This window comes from Rutilus rutilus (assembly GCF_951802725.1).
Source record: "Rutilus rutilus genome assembly, chromosome: 19".
In the NCBI taxonomy this organism is placed as follows: Eukaryota; Metazoa; Chordata; class Actinopteri; order Cypriniformes; family Leuciscidae; genus Rutilus; species Rutilus rutilus.
Window position 1 is genome coordinate 6,692,758 of NC_140232.1, and position 21,623 is coordinate 6,714,380.

The 21,623-nt window shown below is 37.0% G+C and overlaps 2 protein-coding genes across 3 annotated transcripts; both read left to right on the forward strand.

Moving 5' to 3' along the window:
* Positions 1-562: 562 nt before the first annotated feature.
* On the forward strand, positions 563-7,623 carry qng1 (Q-nucleotide N-glycosylase 1). Of its 2 annotated transcripts, none has more exons than XM_084388979.1 (6): positions 563-735; positions 951-1,042; positions 2,725-3,067; positions 4,265-4,521; positions 6,880-7,075; positions 7,320-7,623. In XM_084388979.1, the coding sequence occupies exons 3-6, from the start codon at positions 2,731-2,733 to the stop codon at positions 7,547-7,549; spliced, it is 1,020 nt and encodes a 339-aa protein (XP_084245105.1). In that variant the 5' UTR covers positions 563-735; positions 951-1,042; positions 2,725-2,730; the 3' UTR covers positions 7,550-7,623. The 2 variants fall into 2 exon arrangements, with proteins under 2 accessions (XP_084245105.1, XP_084245106.1); XM_084388980.1 differs by having other exon boundaries at positions 569-735; positions 954-1,042.
* Positions 7,624-8,681: 1,058 nt separating this feature from the next.
* gkap1 (G kinase anchoring protein 1) lies at positions 8,682-20,937 on the forward strand. Its single transcript, XM_084388978.1, has 12 exons — positions 8,682-8,796; positions 9,559-9,793; positions 11,275-11,433; positions 11,532-11,609; positions 16,238-16,361; positions 16,452-16,480; positions 17,849-17,992; positions 18,097-18,183; positions 19,797-19,860; positions 19,944-20,014; positions 20,102-20,179; positions 20,606-20,937. Exons 2-12 carry the CDS (start codon positions 9,566-9,568, stop codon positions 20,645-20,647), a joined length of 1,104 nt encoding a protein of 367 aa, XP_084245104.1. The 5' UTR covers positions 8,682-8,796; positions 9,559-9,565; the 3' UTR covers positions 20,648-20,937.
* Positions 20,938-21,623: the final 686 nt, after the last annotated feature.

Consider the following 21,623-nt stretch of genomic DNA (forward strand, 5'->3'; position numbering starts at 1 on the left):
AAGATTACTAGCATGTTCTTAATTCTAAAAATTGTTACTGGCTGTTTTATTTTAACAATATATTGTATATTTTATATATATATATATATATATGTGAAAACATATATGCCTAATATGTAGTTATAGTAAGATATATAAATCAGAAACCATAAACCCATTGCAGTACATTTAAAATTTTGCCCTGTGTTATTCAATTTTCTCTTCACATTTATGCAAACATTGCCAAATGTGACGTTGAATGGTTGCCTCAGACACTTTTGCACTTTGGTCGACAGTAATCTTGATGGCTTCACACCTTGTTTGTGATAAAGAAGTTTAGATATTGTTTTACAAAGTTGTGTAATTATTATTATTATATGTATTTATATAGCATATTTCCCAAGCTCAAGGCCACTTCACAATAACAGTAAGGAACAAACAGTCATTTTACACATTGTACAAAAACTACTCATGGAAAACTAAATTTGATAAGGTTAAATGTCCCGGTTTGCAATGTTTTATAACAACATTCAACAACCCGAAATAATATGTTTGCGCATTTTCGCGCATCTATAATCAGCTTGAAGCCAGAACGGCATGATGTTGCAGCCTTCACGTGCTATCGGAACTATCGTAAATACTAGTTTCCTAGTTATAAAAAATAGGACATGACCGTCCTCTCAAGTCACGACTTCAGAAGTGGGAACTGAAACTGATAGCACGTGAAGACACGAGTTTTTAGCATTAAAACAAGAGGTAAGAAGTAGCTTGTCCAACACGGATATTAAAAGCTACAGCGGGTTTATTTCCAAATTCAAATTGTTACTATGTGCAATAGGTGCGAGGAGAAAAGTCAGTAAATCTGCAGTAAATAAACAGCAATTATGTACTTTGTACCGAGAGACATTCTCACACAGACCCTCCTTCTCTCTCTCCTCACACCTCACTAATACTGTAACGTTATATTCCAGCAGGTCTGAAAAATTCAAGTAAGATTGCTCGATTACACGATTTAAAAGGACTTCAATTTGAGTGGCGACGAATTTTGGATACGGACTTTTCAGTAAGTACAATTTAAAGAGGCTCATGACACAAAATGCAAGTTTCCAGAAATGTTTTGAATTATGATAAATATTACAGTTGTTGGAAAATGGTCATAAAATAAGGATTGAGACATCTACACCATTTTAGAAGAATGATTCAATTGCTAATGGTTTAATTTTTGAATAACACAAAGATGGAATAGCATAGAAGGCTACTACTCAATTTCTGCAGTAATAGCCTATAACTTTCCTGTATGCATGGAATATTAAGATGACCTGTGCATTAAAGGGATAGTTCACCCAAACATGAACATTTTGTCATCATTTACTCACCCTCAAGTTGTTCCAAATCTGTATGAGTTTCTTTCTTCTGCTGAACACAAAAGAAGATATTTTGAATAATGTTGGTAACCAGGCAGTTGACAGCACCCATTGACTTCCATAGTATTTTTCCCCCCCCTACTTGACAAAAGTCAAGTCAAGTCACCTTTATTTATATATAGTGCTTTATACAATACAGGTTTTTTTCTAATCAGCTTTACATGGATATACAGGAAAATTATGATTGCTGCAAACGGAGTTCAATTCTGCAGTGAAGCAGAAAAAAAGACAATAGTGTCATTATTCAGTGTTGATTCAGTTCAGTTCAATAACTGTGTAAAGTTCATCGATTATGAAATGAGTTTGATTCAGCTATAAGCCGTGCAGGTAGTAACTGAATACATGCAATCTGAATTACTTAAGCAGATTAAAAAAATTAAGTACTTGTAATTAGATTACAGTGCTATGCATAAGTTTAGACACTCATGCTAAAGTTGACTAAAAAGAGAAATAAAAAATCATCTTTTGGAAATTGAACTTAATGCCTTAATTAAAAAAATTGGGAAAAATCCAACCTTTAAGGACACCAATTTTCTTTGTGAATGAATAATGTATCGTAAATAAATAAATGTTCTTCCTTAAAATACAGGGTGCATAAGTTTGGACACCCCTATGTTAAATTCCCATAGAGGCAGGCAGATTTTTCTTTTTAAAGGCCAGTTACTTCATGGATCCAGGATACTATGCATCCTGATAAAGTTCCCTTGGCCTTTGGAATTAAAATAGCCCCACATCATCACATAGCCTTCACCATACCTAGAGATTGGCATGGAGTACTTTCCATAAGATCATCTCTCAATGCAAATCAAACCAGCTATTAGGCTAACTGAAATAAAACCATGCCAATCTCTAGGTATGGTGAAGGCTATGTGATGATGTGGGGCTATTTTAATTCCAAAGGCCAAGGGAACTTTATCAGGATGCATAGTATCCTGGATCCATGAAGTAACTGGCCTTTAAAAATAAAAATCTGCCTGCCTCTATGGGAATTTAACATAGGGGTGTCCAGACTTATGCACCCTGTATTACATTACATTATTTGTGTACATGTATTATACATGTATTACGATACATTATTCATTCACAAAGAAAATTGGTGTCCTTAAAGGTTGGATTTTTCCAGTCAGTTCAATGTTGATTCAATTAAGTTCAATAACAGTGTCGATGTTGCAAAATTCGTCAATTATGAAACGATGTCGAATCGGCTATAAAGCAGCTCTGCAGAAGTACAGTGGTGTCATCATCCAGCACAATTCCGTTCAGCTTTAAGTATTCAGTTGTGAACATAGCCAGAGTCTCAAAATGTTTCTTCCCAAAACAGAAAACAATGGAGGAGCCCCTGTCCCCTCGAGAGTCTGGTCAGTTTGTGGCCGAGCGGAGTCGAGATGTGTTTGTGGATGAAGATGGTGTTAAACGTGTGGCGCAGATGATTTATGAGCTCCGTGAAAGCGAAGAATTCACAGCCAGCGGCTGGAAAAAGATGAATCCGCTCGCACCTTCGCCAGACTCAGATGATGCCATCAACTGGGTGTTTGTGACAGACACCATGAACTTCTCTTTCTGGCCTGAGAAGGAGGAGGAACAGTGTGAGGTCACGTGTAGGGGAAACACCTACCGAGGGTACATGTCTCTCTGTGCTGCTGTGACCAGGGCTATGGATGAAGGTGACTGAATATGTACACTGTATTGCCAAAAGTATTGGGACACCCCTCCAAATCATTGAATTCAGGTGTTCAAATCACTTCCATTGCCACACTTGTATAAAATCAAGGACCTAGGCATGTAGACGCTTCTACAAACATCTGTGAAAGAATGGGTCGCTCTCATGAGCTCAGTGAATTCAAGCGTGGTACCATGATAGGTTGCCACCTGTGCAATAAGTCCATTCGTGAAATTTCATCACTACTAAATATTCCACGTTCAACTGTTAGTGGTATTATAACAAAGTGGAAGCAATTAGGAATGACAGAAACTCAGCCATGAAGTTGTAGGCCACGAAAAATCACAGAGCGGGCTCAGCGTATGCTGAGGCTCACAGTGAGCAGAAGTCGCCAACTTTCTGCACTGTGTGTGGCCTTCAGATTAGCTCAGGAACAGTGTGTAGAGCTTCATGGAATGGGTTTCCATGGCCGAACAGCTGCATTACCAAGCCTAACATCACCAAGTGCAATGCAAAGCGTGGGATGCGAGTAAAGCGTTGGATGCAGTGGAGTAAAGCAGCCGCCACTGGACTCTAGAGCAGCTCTCTGGAGTGACCAATCACGCTTCTCTGTCTGGCAATCCAATGGACGAGTCTGGGTTTGGCGGTTGCCAGGAGAACGGTACTTGCCTGACTGCATTGTGCCAAGTGTAAAGTTTGGTGGAGGGGGGATTATGGTGTGGGGTTGTTTTTCAGGGATTGGGCTTGGCCCCTTACCAGTGCACAAAGCAAGGTCCATAAAGACATGGATGCGCGAGTTTGGTGTGGAGGAACTTGACTGGCCTGCACAGAGTCCCAGATGAATTAGAGCTGAGACTGTGAGCCAGGCCTTCTCGTCCAATATCAGTGCCTGACCTCTCAAATGCGCTTCTAGAAGATTGGTCAAAAATTCCCATAAACGCACTCCTAAACCTTGTGGAAAACCTTCCCAGAAGAGTTGTAGCTGTTATAGCTGGAAAGGGTGGGCCAACTCCATATTAAACCCTACGGGTTAAGAATGGGATGTCATTAAAGTCCATGTGCATGTTAAGGCAGACGTCCCAAAACTTTTGGCAATATAATGTATCTCTTTGAATTTACATCCTTTCCATTTTATAAGAATACTTTTTATGAACTGTGAAATTTCAACTCTATGATATGTGTATGTGATGTCTTTATTTAGGAGTGCCCATTACGAGCCCTGCCTACTTCTCTCAGATCAGTGAGGCCCAGCTGGCGAAAGTCCTGCGTTCAGACAGCGCTACTAGCATGCCCATGCTGAAAGAGCGTCACCAGGCGCTAACAGAGGCCGGACGGGTGCTCATGGAGAATGGCGGATCCTTCCGGATGTTCATGAGTCATTGTGAGAATGATGCAGAGAGGATGGTGAAGTATATTGTTCAGAATATACCGTCATACAGAGATGAAGCCACGTATGAGGTAAAAATATTCACATCAAACATTTGAAATCAATAGTACAATTTCAGTTTAGCCATTTAAAGCATGGCTTTTGAAGAACTTTAGTTAAACTTGCTTAGCTTTCACTTGCACGTTAGATGCCTTGTGAAAAATAAGTGTATTGAATGTGCACTTGTAGTGTACTTCAAATCTTAAAAGTGTATTTAAGAAAAACTGTCCTTTCAAATATAATTTTACTGAAATAAAAGGCCACTTAAGTGTTCTTAAAGTACACTTTTCATAATCTTTTGTTGTGCTTTTAAAGAAGACCCCTTTTCAAAGTCTTGATTTGGTTTTTGCGGTCTACTAAGAATAGGTTTTCATGCTTGAATGTTCAAAAAACAACTTATTTTTCACATATTTGACATTGTTGCAGCTCCTCTCTTCCAAGTCTGTCAGTAACGCTCTGGAGTGCGTTTCCCGAAAGCATCGTTATCCAACTATGATCGCAATTTCCATCGAACTCTATTGGTAACGACGGAACTTGCGACCATAGTTGGCTTTGGGAAACGCACCCCTGTTTAGTTCCTGTCTCTATGAAGCTCCTCCTTGCGTGAGTTTAAAACTAACTCAGTCAGGCCTCACCCCTTTTTTGCTTATGCCTTGGACGGGAATTATTTAAATGAGGAATATTGTGAGGTGTTCGTTCCCGGAAAAATAAAAAATACTACAAGGCTACAATGGAGGCGTTTCAAGGAGTTCAGAAACAGTGACACTGATATAGAGAATAACTGACTTTGTGCTTTCGAAATTTGCAGACATTTTTCATGCTCAAACAGCAACATTACATATAAAGTTAAAAAGCATAAGTCCCCTTTAAATATGTACACTTATGTGTTTGCTAACAAACTATCCACAAGTTTCCTACGTCCCATGAGGCATTGCGTCAAAAGTGGGCGCGACTTCCGGTTCGAAGTAAACAAGCGGGAGTTGACACTCATTCATTCATTAGTTGACCGTCATTCAATCCTAGGTCGGCGTCTCTTCTCCGGTTGCTTCTCGTAACCCAGAAAGAGCGTTGGGTACGGGTTATCCACTGTTGGCTTCTTGTCCACGAAGTGAAACGAGCACACAAACAGGTGTTTTGGGGGTGTTTTTAAGTTTAAGTTCTTCCTCCATATTCTATTTGATTCGTCGTTTTTTGGGAGGGGATGGAAACTGTATAATCGTTCACAGGAACACTCAGATTTAGTTTTAGGCTTATGTTCAAAACACTCACGTTTCAGCCACTGAATTAGTTTAGTGCGGTTATATGTACAACCACGAACAGCACATGTTGTCCCTGAGCTCCGTAACGACATCTCTCATTAATGTTTGCGACTTTAAATAGTAGAAAAATGTACTCGAAAAATACCTAACCTCTCCGCTATGTAACACAAAATACCGTTGATTTACTACTTCCGCCACCTAACCGGAAGTTTCACCCACGTTCTATTTTACAGTAGCGCCCCCCGGAAACAGGTGGATAGAAAATAGTACTTGATTACTCAAGTACTTGATTTTTTTTTATGTACTAAATTACAACTTTATCATTATAAATGTGTAATTTCAAATATGTATAAAAAATACAGTTTAAATAGAAATTACTTTACATTTAGTTTACTCAAATGATTGTCAGTACATTTGGCTTTATCCATATTTCAAAAACAATAGAAGTGGTTATGAAATGACATAAAGTACTTAAGTCAAAAAAGCACTCTTAAGTTCAACTAATTGCATTTAACATAAATGTAAACTACAATACATTTTCAATAAATTGCAAATAATATGCAATTAAGAGTCTGGAAATATTACATTTAGTCTTTGTACTTAAGTATATTCTTTTAAAGTGTCCCTTATGCTATTTTAAAGGCTCCTCATTTCATTTTTAAGGTGTCCTAATTAATAGGTTTACATTACATGCACCCAAGATCAAACAACACTTAATTTTTCTCATAATATACATTGCACATAGCCTCATTTCTGAAAACGGATTGTTCGAAGATTCAGTCTCTCTAACCCCTCCCTTCTGAGAGCTGCTCTACTCTGATTGGTCAGATGGCCCAGTCTGTTGTGATTGAGAATTTAATTACTGACGACTCATTTCGGCGGTTCAGAATCCATTCTTTCTTTTAGGAGAAAATAACTTTATTTGTCGTTCACTTCGATTTTTAAAACTTTGCAGGCCTTTTACATTCATAGACAGCTATAACACGCTTTATGAAAGGTAATATCTGAAAAGAAGCATAATAGGGGAACTATAATAAAGTATATTATTAGGTATTTAAGTATTCTAAAGTGTCCTTTTTCACAAGGTATGCCACGTCATGACATATATTTAATATTTAGTTGATATTGTAGGGTAAGAGGATCTCGTTTTACAAGAGGGCTCAGATCCTTGTGGCGGACGTGTGGGGCATCATGGAGGCCCGAGGGGAGGGGAACATCCCGAACCTTGACTACCTGACCATGTTCGCTGACTACAGGGTACCACAAGGCCTCGTGTACCTTGGGGCTTTACGCTACTCTGATGCCCTAATGAAGACACTGAAAACCGGTTTGTTGTGCCTTTATTCTAGTTGTCCTATTTATTTATCTGGAGATTTTTTGCTAAATTGTAAAAAAAAAAACTTTGTTCAGTTTGAAAGACTCCAACATGCATGTGATTATGGGTGAATTTCACAAAAATATCTTTAGGTCACATTGCATTGAAATATGGATTTCTTGACAGGTTTTGTGAGATACATGACAGACAGATACTCTTGGCAGTATTGTTGTAGTGATGATTAGTTGTTTCACAGGTGAATTGTTGAGTTCCGGTGAACGGCGAGAGGTGGAGATCAGGGGTTGCTCCATCTGGTGTGTGGAGAGAATCCGGCACCATCTGTGGAAGCTTGTGGAGGAGAGAGATGGGAAGAGCTGTCACATCAACTCTGCTCTTATTGATTTTTACCTGTGGCCATATGCTAAAAAACACCACAAAGAAATGGCTCATATTCCAATACATCACACTCGCTGCATCTACTACTGACAGCATCATCTTTTTTTTCCACGTTGTTTTTTGTATCATTCTGTTTATACCTTTAAATAAAGTTATGAAAAGGAGGTGATTTACATTTGGTATAAATCTTGCTAACAAGAGAATAGAGGGGAATCAGTCATTATGCCTGTATATCAACACAACAGTCAATACTACATTTCCAACAAGAAGTCAGAAACATTACGGTCATCAGAATAACCATGTTGAGAACCTCAGAGCAATACACAATAACGTCCCTTCATTCCTGAACGAATCATTGTTTTGAAAGAATCTATTGATTGAATAATTCAACAATTCACTCAAAAGATGTTCCATTACTTATATCTTGTAATGGAGTTTTTAACAAAAGATTGCGAGGTACATGTTCATTTAATCGGACCAAACAGTGCCAGAATAAGCGTAAGCCACTGCCTACATCTGTGCTATGACAGTTCTTTGGCATATCTCCACCAGCTTCACATTCTTGGCTGATGCTCCAGGTTGCAAATTTATTACAGCAATGGAGTGACACTAAAATAGATCTCATGTGAGTGACAGGTTGTCCCGCCCTTGCGTCAGTAAAGAGATGTAAGAGATGTTGCTGCAAAGGGGAAGTTATGTTCATCAAAGATTATGAGGGCACATAAACATTTTTTTTAAAGATGGGAATCTGTACAGATGAACAGGCCTAATTTATAATAAATACTGTAGTATTTCATAAAATAAAACGATTTTGGGGCTTGGCTGTGGACGGCGTTTCTGGGTCTGGAATCTGTTTAGAGTTTTTGACTTTATGTGTCATTTAATTTGGATGTGTAAAAGTTACCCTGTGTCATTATTTAAGCTTAAATTACTTTCGAGACCGCTGCTGAATTATCATTTGGCGTTGTCACGTGATATGCATGGCTTTTCTCATCGTTGATTAGGATTCACAGTAATTTGTGATTACTGGATAAAACATTTATTACATTATGTTATAGATTGCTGCGGCAGGTACTACTATATACATTCATATAATTAAATACGTTTTAGGATACAAATGCCTTCAGTGACACAAACAATCCTTCTGATATGTGTGCTCGCTGAGCCGCAGAGCGCCCTCTGGAGTCAGTACTACTATATCGACGGTTATGAACATTTTCCACTTAATGGTGCTGGTAGCATTGAAGCTTTTGTGTCCGTTCAGGCCGCCATACACTCGTCTCTGTGTTTGCAGTGTACAGCACGAAGTCGAAGATACCGACAGTCCTCTAAACCAGGTGAAAGTTTGTTTAGTTCATTTTAACGGCGCCTCCTCTCAAAAGTCCGGCAGGTTTAAGTTACACGAGACATGTTAAAGTGGATGAAACATGTTCAGGAACAATGAGGGGCTCGTTTGTTACTTGTGTTCAGCACTGGCGAGCTAAAAAAAAGTCTAAGCTAGCGACATTTTAGGTGTTAAATGATGTAAAAACCAAATCGGCAGTATATCTAGCCAATTCATTTTAAATAGACTAATATATATATAAGTTATATAACAACGAATAAATATCGAGCGCTTCACGAATCCAGCACCAATCGACTTATACGCCTTCTAATTGATAAGTGCTTATTAACTGCAGCAAACAGATTTATGTTTTTCAATGAGCAATACAGATTAAAGATGGTTTTGTGCATTTGAGTGTATTATATTAACAGGTTCATATATTGTGCGTAAAGAGTTATCCTCAGTGTGTACATTGCACTGATTCTTGAATGCTATTAATGATATTTCAGATTCAGATTGCTTTATTGGCATAATTGTAGATAATACAGTATTGCAAAAGCTTGGAATATGTGACATAATAATAATAATAATAATAATAAAGACATCAGAATAATAGAAGAAAATATTATAACATAACTAAAGCTTAAAATAAACAGTGTTACAAATAAGAACATGTATTGATATGTTTCTCTGTTGGTCCCAGAGACCAGCAGCACTGCACTGAAGTGTCTCACACTAATATACTGGCATCATGTGTTGGTTGTCCCGTTGGCAGGTTCAGGATGGCATCAACAGTGATCTCAGTGCCCACCACGGCGTCCCGCTTCGCTCTGCTGCAGGTCGACTCGGATTCGGACACTGATTCGGATGCAGGAAAGACAAAGGCAGGTCGTGGAGCAGGGAAGGCTCGCTCGGGGAAATCTCCCAGCGGGAAAACCAACCAAAATACAGACAAAAAGAAAGAGAAGAGAAGACGAAAGAAGGAACAGCAGCAGAGTGAAGCCAATGAGGTCTATCTATATATAACTATCTATCTATCTATCTATCTATATATAACTATCTGTCTATCTATCTGTTTGTCTGTCTGTCTGTTTTTCTATCTATCTATCTATCTATCTATCTATCTATCTATCTATCTATCTATCTATCTATCTATCTATCTATCCAGACACTTTGATCTGACCATGTTTTGCTTAAAGGAACACTCCACCGTTTTTTCATATTAAACTATGTTATTCCCTTAACTAAGACGAGTTGATACATACCTCTGTCGTCTCAGTGCGTGCACTCAATCGCTCTGGCGCGCGGCGACACTTTGATAGCACTTAGCTTAGCTCAGTTCATTCATTAGGGACCAAACAGAGATGAAGTTAGAAGCGACCAAACACCTCCACGTTTTCCCTATTTAAATACAGTTACACGAGTAGTTACACGACCAAGTATGGTGACACAAAATCAAACGTGGTGCTTTTCTAAGCGGGTAAAAAGGATAACTATAATGTATGGCGGAATAGCACTTGGAAGCACTTCGACTCGGCACAGTAAAAAGTCACATTGGTTCTAATGACAGAAGTGAGAGGGAGAGGATTTTTCAGGAGTGATGATATTACTGCGCCGAGTCGAAGTGCTCCCAAGTGCTATTCCGCCATACATTATAGTTATCCTTTTTACCCGCTTAGAAAAGCGCCACGTTTTATTTTGTGTCACCATACTTGGTCGTGTAACTGTATTTAAATAGGGAAAACGTGGAGGTGTTTGGTCGCTTCTAACTTCATCTCTGTTTGGATCCTAATGAATGAACTGAGCTAAGCTAAGTGCTATCAAAGTGTCGCCGCGCGCCAGAGCGATTGAGTGCACGCACTGAGACGAGAGAGATACGTATCAACTCGTCTTAGTTAAGGGAATAACATAGTTTAATATGAAAAAACGGTGGAGTGTTCCTTTAAGTGTTCTTTCTTTAATTGCTAATGCGACCTTTTTACACCACAGACTGAACAAAATTAAGCATTGCTTGGTAATTGGTTGACCTAAATTGGTTAAATCTAATTGTGTACTTAAAAATGAACAGCTGACAGCTATTCAACCTAATTAATTTATGAGACAGAGACAGTCTAACAGAAGGATGGACAAAACCACTGAAATATCTACAGATTTGATAACTCTTCTTCTCTCTAAGTTCTTAGATAACTCTAAGTTCTTGTCATATTTTATTACCATTTTCTAAACTATAGCAAATTAACTGATAATGTGTGAGATGTTGAAGGTCTATCTATCTATCTGTCTGTCTGTCTGTCTGTCTGTCTGTCTGTCTGTTTTTCTATGGCGGCTGTTGGGCCCCATGTTTGTTTCTGAAAACAATGATGATGAGTCAGTGTTGACATTTATAACATCATTATATGAGAAGAGGGTGGTGTAGTGGGTATGTTTTGGGCTGAAGTCACCTTCAGCGAAATGCCTACTTACAATGAGTCTTTGTCGTTACACGCTGTAGCTCAGGAGTCTTGCTTTTAAGAAGATCCCTCAGAAGTGTACGGCTCCTCCTTCCCTCACGCTGCAGGATCTAGCGAATGATCTGATCAGCCCGGCGACTGTCCAGCGCGGCTCCAAGCCCCAGGAGAACTGGCAGGAGTGGAAACAGAGAGATGAACAGGTACACCTTTCTCACAAAAAAAAGCTGAATTTGCCTTTTCTACAGCCCATTTCTCTCCTTGCTTTATGCAAACATGTTCATGTTTGTGTTCGTCACAGCTGACCAGTGACCTGTATGAGGCAGATCTGGAGAAGGCCTTGATGCTGAGTAAACTGGAATTTGAGGAACATAAAAAGGTACATTTATACTGACTCTAAAAATGTCATGTCATGCAACTATCAAGATACAACTAATAACTAAGTCCACCTTATGACCTGTCGAATACGAGTCCAAAAGGGGCAGAGACTGAGTCCAACTAAACAATTGTATTTCATTAAGTCAATATCTAAAAAAAACTATATATATATATATATATATATATATATATATATAAATCCTATATAATAAAACCCTAACAACAATTTTAAATGTAACAAAAGCAAACCTCTATTGCATATTGCCATTTTGATTTCACGTCATCTCATAAATAGGATCCTGTTCAGCAAACTTAAAGTCATGTAATGGAAGTTATGACGACTTGATTTCTATGTTGTGACATATTTCTGTGTGAAACAGCTTTTCGAATGTAAAAAGCAATAGGACGATGTAACGAGGTTAGTGTTCAGGGAAGAAGGAGGCGGGAACCGGGGAACGTTCAAACACTTTAATAATAAAATAAACAACCACAAAACGAACGTAAAGAGGCAGCCCCTCACGGATGACTATCCCACAACCTTAAACAAAACACAACGTCCTTCACTGTCGTCGCTCCTCCTTTTATCAGTCGGGAGCTCCTCGAGACCGGTGTGACGCGCAGGAGACGCTCATTAGCAATCGCTCCACCGGCCTCGCACCGTTCTCAGCAGCTCTCAGCCCTGTCCTGCTTGCCACAGGTGGGACTTGACTTTTCCATATATGAATTCAAGGCAGTTGGGGGTAACTTGGTGAATTGGGACCTGAAGAGCTGAAAATGCACCTCTTTTCTCTCTGTTTGAGGCTGTGCGTTTTGTGTGTTGTTTTTTTGACAGGTGGTTAGAACTTAGGCCCCATCCACACTACTGCGTTTTCGTTTAAAAACGGAGACCTTTTGCTACGTTTGCACCTCCCGTCCAGACTAAAACGGCAAAAACGGAGACCCAAAACGGAGAAGTTTAGGAACGCTGCCGACCCGTTTTTCATTTTGAATCTCCGGAGGGCGTTTTAGTGAAGACGGGTCAAAACGGAGGACTTTAGAAACGATGACGTAGTAGAGGCTCACGCTCGGCTCTATGATTGGGTGTCATCAGTCATGGCGTATATCTTTGCTAGCAGCTGATGTGCAAGTAAATTCTGCATTTTACAATGCTATAACTGCCTACATGCGCCGGAGGCAAGCTATTATTCGAGCGATCTGTGACAATTCCCGTGTGCAGCGGCGGTATCGACCGTACATGGAGCGTCGGTTTTGGGTTAACCCGGGAAGAACCAGCGCATGGTGGGATAATTTTATCAATGAAGTTGTGTTTACACCGGCACGCACATGCCCAGTGTTGGTGTATGGTCACGTGATCCGCGTTTTCAGTCGTTTTAATGTGGACGGAGATCAATTCTAATACGCGGCTAAAACGCTGGCGTGGACGGAGATCGTATTCGTTTTAATTCTCCGTTTCTAAACTAAAACGCTGTAGAGTGGATGGGGCCTTAGTCAGGGTAGGTGGATGAAAATGAGGCTGTGAGGGGAAAAACCTACAGTTTTTACAATGGCGTGCACTGTGTATAAAGATCCTACATGTCATTTCCATAACTTGGGGCCAACTCAAAACTCGTTCATTTTTTAATGCATTTATGGTTAACAAATTACATTATTGGAAGTTTATTGTATAGTTCTGTCTTCAAGTTGAGAACAGAACAGTGCTTTGCCCTGCCTGCCTATATACATGAGCCACACCTGCATATAATTACTGTATATTTCCATATTTATCATAGTAAAATGCTATAGTAATTAGTATATAAAACACTAAGGAATTGTTTTGTTTTATTGTTGTTTTTGAATTTTGACCCATGTGAACTACTGCTTCAACGATGTTAGAAACATTATTTTTCTTTGAAACTAGAAGCTGCCACCATATTTAAAAAATAATTTTATTACAACAGCAAAAAATAATTAGTAAAAGTAAAAATTTCTCAAGCTTACTGAACACGGGTAAACGTCTAACAGGCTATTACAAGCTAAAGGACAAATAAATATATTAATCAAAAATGCAATGAAATAAACCGTTTTCATTCAGGTCTATATAGTACACTACATTTAATAAAGTAATAAATGTACAAAAATGTATAATCTTCACTTTATGCATTAAATATTAATGATTAGTATTAAAGTTACTCAGTCAAGAGCAGTGAATCATTCTCTCTATTTCTTTAAGACGCGAAAAAGAATTTAATTCTATTGAATTGATTGTATAAACAGGATAAGACTTACTGACTACCATGACAATGCAGTACTGACCCGATCTGCATATTTCACAGAATCCCTGAACATTTTTCGAGTCCCAAACGCTTGTCCGATTAAAAATGCATCCGTCTTGTGACAAATCCAAGTTGGCGAAAAGTACCCCAACTCTTCTATGCACTTATACTATGTCTTATGTACTCGATAGCCATCTAATGCGTTTTGCTTGGCTGTGTCCGAAATGGCATTTGAGCCATTTGTAGTGGTGTCCGAAACCATAGTGGACATTATCGAGTCCAATCATTCAATCCCACAATGCACTGCAGTAACGAGTGTACAACTGATGTACACTCAACTCCATAGACTGTAAAACGATGGACAACGCACATTCACTCTCTTCCATTGTAGAAAAGTTAAGTCGCCAATGTCCCGATATGGCACTGACACCTTACGGCATGATATCATACAGGTATAAATTCCTTTTTAATTGATTATTCAATTGTTTAATTAAGGTTTATACATAGTTTACATGACAGAGTTCAAGATAAATCTTTAAATCTTATTACTGGAGCTGCCAGTTTGCTAAGTTTCAAGTAATTATTAAAGCGATAGTTAGATAGATACAAAAAATGTAATTCTGTCATTAATTGCTCACCCTTATGCCGTTCCAAACATATAATACTTTCGTTCATCTTCAGAACACAAATGAAGATCTTTTTGATGAAATCTGAGAGAATTCTGTCCCTCCATTGACAGCTACACAACTACCACTTTGACGCTTCAAAATGTTCATAAAGAGATCGTAAAACTAATCCGTATGAATTTAGCGGTTTAGTTCAAAGGTTCTCTAGTGTAGTCGATGATGTACTCATCCAACATCGGGGTCTGGTAGCCCTTTCTCTTCCACTACGTAGTTAAAGCTGCCTGGGACAGTTGAGTTCATGAAGTGTCCAACATTCCACACTTATTGTATTTTTTGTTAAATAAGTGTGTCTTTCATGAAGTTAAAGTTCACTTCTTCTTGCTGTAATTTGTCAGTGTGAACACACTACTCGCACTATTTATACTACAGAAGCTTAGAATAGTGCATGAGTATGTGAATTGGGACACAACTTTAATGAACTTGACACTGAATCTGCAGGGGTCCTCTCTATGATATCATCTGATATGAAAATGAGACAATTTAGCCATGCAAAATTTACAAACCACTAGAAGTATACAATCAAATATTCTATATTTTATACAATCAAAGGCCTCCAAATGTATCATCATGGTCAAAACTTTGAGGAAAAACCCTTTGCACTCAATCTTCTACATTTCTTCTGTTGTCTGATTGATAGTTTATACGTTTTTAGCAAGTAAAAGTTTTTTATATATAATTGTAAACACGTCCCCCTTCAGCTTGATATTTTTATGTGAAATCTTTACTGATTTTTAGTAAGTAAATGTAAAAAATAACTTATTTTACTATTATTACTATTACTAATTTTACTAATACTGACTTTTATATTATTTATATTTATATAAAAATATATTATATAAATATAATATTTATATAAATATAATTTTATATTAATAACTTATTGTTAGTAATATGTCAAGAAGAACATTTACTGGACTGAAGCAACTTAGGTTTACTTGATTATCCATGTCTTTTATTTTATTTTATTTTATTTTTTTATGTGAATATCAAATCTGATACAACAGGCTTTTGAGGAACATATTTTTTCATCTCTCTCAATCATAGTTATATTGCATTACATTAAATGCTTTGCCCTCTACAATAACACCTACAGAACTTCTAGATCTTAAACTAAGCATTCAACTAATATCATACTAAGACATATTATTGGGAGATAATGCTGATCATTATATACATTTTATGAAAGATTTCATTGATTTACATTACAAGGTATCAGAATTTCACTTTACTTTTTGGCCATATAAATATCAGCAATTGCCTCAGAGTAAAACAAGTTTTATTCAGAGTATGAGCGTTGTATTCTCCTATATCATATTATATGAGCCATAAAAGACTAATGTTTCAAATATGATACTTTTTTTTCTGACTATTATTTCATTTGCCAGGCTTTACAGGGTTAATGTCACACCATAGTTTGAGGAACAGACTGACATTTATATTGTATTTAGTTTAAGTGTATTGAGCACCAGCCCACACTGCCAAAACACCTTCTACATGTTCATTTCTAGCTCCGTGACAAGTGTAACTACTCCCTCTTGTGGTTACAGTGGTATATTAGAAGTTAAATGGTCAATAAAATAATGTAATTGCAATTGATTATGAAACTATTAATGGTAACTATTGCACTACTTATTTGATCATTTTCATCTTTTTTGCAAGATTCTCAATGTTTAATATTACAATTTCTCAAGGATCCTGAAAAAACAGAGACCGCGTCACCGAAGACAAAGGCGGGAGGAAAGAAGGACAGGAAGAAGAATCAGCAGGGGAAGGACAAACGAGTCACTGTATCTCTCAAAGACTTCCAGCATGAGGGTGAGAACGCCATATTCTTATGGAAAGAGAGACACGTCTCTGTTACTACACTGCTGTGGGAACTCAGACTAACTCACTGTCTTATTGCAGATCAGCCGAGTAAGAAGCCTGACAAAGAGGTGAGTGTCTGTAGTTGGAGACGTCCCATACAAGCTTAGGGGAGAGTTAGTTACTCCGGTTCTGACAGCTTTATCTGAAGCACGATGGAACTGATGAGTAGTTATATGCCCTGAATCTAAAGTTTTATATATTTGAAGCAAACACCGTTTGCAAATAAACACTTAATACTTGGTGTAAATTTGGATCAGGAGTTTTTTAAACGAGGGTCTGGGACAACCCGAGGGCCACTAGGGGACTCTACTGAAATTATGAGAGAGAACTAATTTTACTGCATGTATTTTTAGGGCTGTCAAAGTTAATGTGTTAACTTAAGATATTAATTAAATATATTTAATGCATTAACAAAAACTGGTCATAAATTAGTAAAAAAAAAATATAAAAAAAACAGTTTAGAAGTTTATAAATCTTATATTACTCTGAGTAGAAAAAGTTAGTGTCAATTTAATACAAAATAAAGGTTCTCCAGATAATATGCTAATTATAAATTAACTTTCTTTGACTTTGGTACAATGACAATGTTTTTCTTATACAGTATAAATCTTTTTTATTATTTATATGCAACTGTAGTATTTATTAATATTTTTGAATGAGCTTTTATTGGTATATTTTCAAGTTATTTAAATTGTAGTTTTATTTTATATGCTTTTGTCTTTTTTTTATATTTAAATTTAGTTCTAATAAAATGTAAACATTAACTGAAATACAATTTAAAAAAACCTTAGTTTATAATTGCAGTTGGTTGCTAAAGCAAGATTTCTCATGTTCATTTATTTTAACTTGAACTAAAATAGCAAAAAATGTATAAAAAAAAAAAAAAAAAGGTGTATATGTGTGTGTGTGTGTGTATATGTATATATTTTATTTATTTATTTATTGTCAATGATTGTCATTTTTAATAGTTTTTATTAAATATTAATATATATATATAAAATAACTATAATATTATCTCAATAATACAAAAATAACACTGGCTCCTAATTTTTTTTGTATCAGTTTTAGCATGTTTTGTACTTCAACTTAAACACGGTTAATTTCAGTTTGTTGCCAAGGCAGCATTTCTAATTATCATTTAAGTTTTTTTTTAAGATTTTCATCTAATATATATGTTTAAGTTTATTTTAGCTTTTTTTTTTTTTTTTTATCAATGACAAGGGTTTTTAATAGTTTTGGTATTAGATAACAATAACAACACTTGTATAAAGTATTTATGGAAATAAACAGCTTTATATTTTATGATGTGGGTCCCTCAAGGGGATTGGCTTATTTGGTTTGAAAACTCTTCATGATTTCCACTTATGATAAATGATCATACAGTGTGTTATATGATATTAGTGAAGTGATACTGACTTTTTCCTGTTTTTTTTAAGCCTGTGAATCCTGCACTGCGCGATGAGAAGTTTTTTAACCAGCTAGAGGACGATGTGAGCAAGATCGTCCAGCGTGACAAACGCAGAGAGCAGTACAGCAACAGTGCCGGTCATGAGGTCAACACCTCCTCAGAGCAGGAGCAGGTCAGATAACAGCTGCAGAATGTGGAGTCATGTACCTTAATGCAGAATGCAGCTCAGTATAACACCAAAACTGTTGTTCTTGTTTTCCTTCTCGAAACTCTCAGGATGTGAGAACTGAGCAGTTAAAATATGAGCTGGAAAAGAAAGACCTGGAAATTGGAAAGTTGAAAAAGACAATTTCACAATGGGAGGTAAGAAGCTGTGATGAGAGATGAAGTGTGGCACGATTTGTATTCTCATTGGCATATTCGGGTCTTAGAGTTTTAAAACAATAAACATGTGATGACATTTATATAGGGACCAATGGTATTTTTTTTTCTTTTTAAATGTTGATGTTTTTTTAGAAAATCTCCTTTTTCTTTTAGCTGTGTCATAGGGCAGAACAATTATAAAAAATATAATAAATCATGATTACGACTTCAGTAATTAATCATGCAAAGTGTCAGTTACAGTTTCCATCTACAATGTGTGTTTTTTCCCCAGCATTGAGCATTATAACCAAACACACACGTCTGTTGAGAGCAGGAGTGCTCTGGGTAATCCGAGATGTTTAAATTAGTCACAGGCGCAGAAGAAATCTGTTCAATACCACTCAAAACTCAGGAGTTTCGTTGAGTTTTACATTCAAAAAATGATTTTCATTGTAAGCAACAGAGTGAGGATATGATGTAAATAAGAGATTCAGTGTGCGGTGTAGACCAGGGTCGTCGGAAGTTAACACGAGCTTGGGGAGAAATAGGCCCCAAACTTCAAGATAAGGGTGCTGTTGTTCCTGAATATCAGCACAATTGCAAATATCAGCTCAAGTGCTGTTTCTTTCCTGAATGAAGTCATTTGAGAGCCCTATTCAGTCGGGACTTAGTTTCATGCAGGACGCAACAGAAATGTGTATTTTACATGCATTTTTTTGTGTTTTTAATCCTTTCCGAATCTGCCATGTCTGTGGTTTTCTCACACAACCTCAGTAAATATTCCACAGCAAATGACCTGTTGTTTTTCGGCACACAACTGTCATTTGAGAAGTCTCATAGCTTCCGAATGCGAATGTCTGTGTGTGCCGATAGGGTTATACTCAATTTTTCTCCTACCCACCTGAGCTACCGTTCGCGCACCAATCATTTGCATGCTTTCGTTTCATTTCAATATGGATGGTGTCCGACGTGTCGGGTACTTGTCTACATTTCTCTGCTCACTTATGTGGGTTTATTATAAACAGCCACTTCTATAACCTCATGATAAGTTTATTTAAATAGGGTTTTAATGAAAAATGAAAGTTATATCAGTAAGTATTTCTGTATAAGACATGTACGTCATACATGATGCAAGCACAGCAGATGACCTTCTGTAATCTAGAAAACACACACTCCCTCCTCTGGAATAAACGTTGGGTGATGAGATATGTAACTCAAAAATTATTTATAAAACTAGTGACTCACTGTGACTCAAAGCTAGCTTTTGTTGAAACTGTTGATTCATCTCGAATGGTAACAGCCTAAAGTGACGTATAATTGTAAATGATTTTGATTCAATTTAAGAATTTGACCAAATACGTCAATGATATATTTGAAAAGGTTAGAAAAAATTGCCATAAAGTAAAACATAAAAATCTAGGAAATCAAATATTGCACCTTAATAGAAAGTAGAAAATAGAAATGAGTCTCATACTTTTTTATTGTGAATAATATTAGCTGGCAGTTATAATTACCATTACAATATCAAGGTAATGCTAAATTAACAACTGACGATTTCAGTGTGATTAAGAGCATCTGTCTGTTTAATGATTAATTGCTGTCTTTTTTTTTAGGAAAGATACAAGGAAGTGAAGGCCAGAAACGGTCAGCTGCTTAAAATGCTTCAACAGGGAGAGAGTGAGTGCAGAACAGCAAACACACCTGACACACTGAAATCACGCATTTATTCGTGTTCTTTATATAACTTTCTTTATGTTCAGTGAAGGACAAAGCTGAAATTCTGCTGCAGGTGGAGGAGCTCATGAACATTAAAGAGGAGTTGTCCTCGCAGGTGTGTGCTGTACCCTGCAGTCTGTGCCTTAATCTTAGTGTTGTGATGTTTTATGCGTACAAAAATTAGTTTTCCTCTTTTTTTAAGGTGACGCAGTTACACACAGCTCTGGAGCAAGAGAGGTCAAAAGTGAAGGGCTTACAGTCAGATCAACCGAAACATCAGGTATGAAGCATCCAAACCTGCAATGACTGTCACATTCTAGCTGACCGCTGTTGAGCTGTTGATCCGTGATCCGTACGCACCAGCCCCCGTGGTTTAGCACGCATGTGATTCGCGGATTCATTCAAGTTTGACCATAATAGAGTGAAAGTTTATCATTTGCACAGGTTTTTTGCACAGGTTCTTGCCAAGTTATACATTTAAGTGCAAGAAGAGACAAAGGAGAACTCAATTTGGTGCTCAGCTGCACACACAGATTCCTGTTTCGCATCTTCTTGCGCTTCAAAATGATAATGTCAAAATGTTGTCAATATCAGCATAACATTGTTTATGTTTTGAGACGGCATACAGTTAAAAAAAACACACACAAAAACATGACATCACCAATATTTTTATTTCAAATGTTTGTATTTTCTTTTTTTTTTACAGGGGAACCGGAAGGGTAAAAAAGCATCAGAAGGAGATGTATGAAGATGCATGTTAAAGGACAGCTTGAATGTTCCATCTCCTTTGTCAAGCTGCTAAATTCTTTTAATAGCTGTTCAAAACACCACATACACTCTTAACCAAACTTCCAGCATCATTCAGGCATTTTGTTGTATTCCTGCATAGTTCTGTTAGCCCGGTCACAGCAGCTTATGATAACGTTTTCTCTGGAATGGACGCTCCTCTGTTCTACACTGTAGAATAAATCTACTTCTGTGCTCTAACAATGAAAGGCATACACGCTTGAATTCTTTTGAATAAAGATGTTCATCTTATTTTTCATAGTGTGGTAGTTGTTTATGCATGAAACGGTCTGTTATTCCATTCTCACTAAGCATTGTTGTGTAATGAATGTCTTCAGCCCATTTACTTCGCTCAATAAATACATAATGATCAGTGGGATATACTTTAAGACAATCACAGCACAAAAATCAAGAGGACATTAAAATGGACACATTTAATCACTGTACATGTGACCTAATTTGATATACAGTAGATTCAGATAATTTATGTTTATATGTGTGCTTGGGATTATTAAGGTACATTTAAGGTATATTCTTTTTTGGACATTTTTAGATTTTTTTTTTTAAATATATATTTAATATTTGTTTAAAAGCAAGATTCTGAAAGCATTTGTTTGACGGGGATCCTATATAAATGTATCCTAAATGGCCAATATTGTATATATATATATTAGTACAGGTAATAAGTAGGCTACATATTACATGTTCATTAGTCTTTCTCAAAATGTACTCATGTAGTGCGTAAATACAGCATTCTAGACACACATTCTGTGCATCAGTGTTGGGCATTTTTCAGTGACTGCAGGTTACATCGCTGCGCCAGGAGGTGGCGACAAGTCTTGATGAATCTTCATATGTCTGTATGAATGAGTCATTGAATTATTCACTTAACCGTTTTGTCATATTTTATGTACTGCTTTTCACATGCAATATAGAAA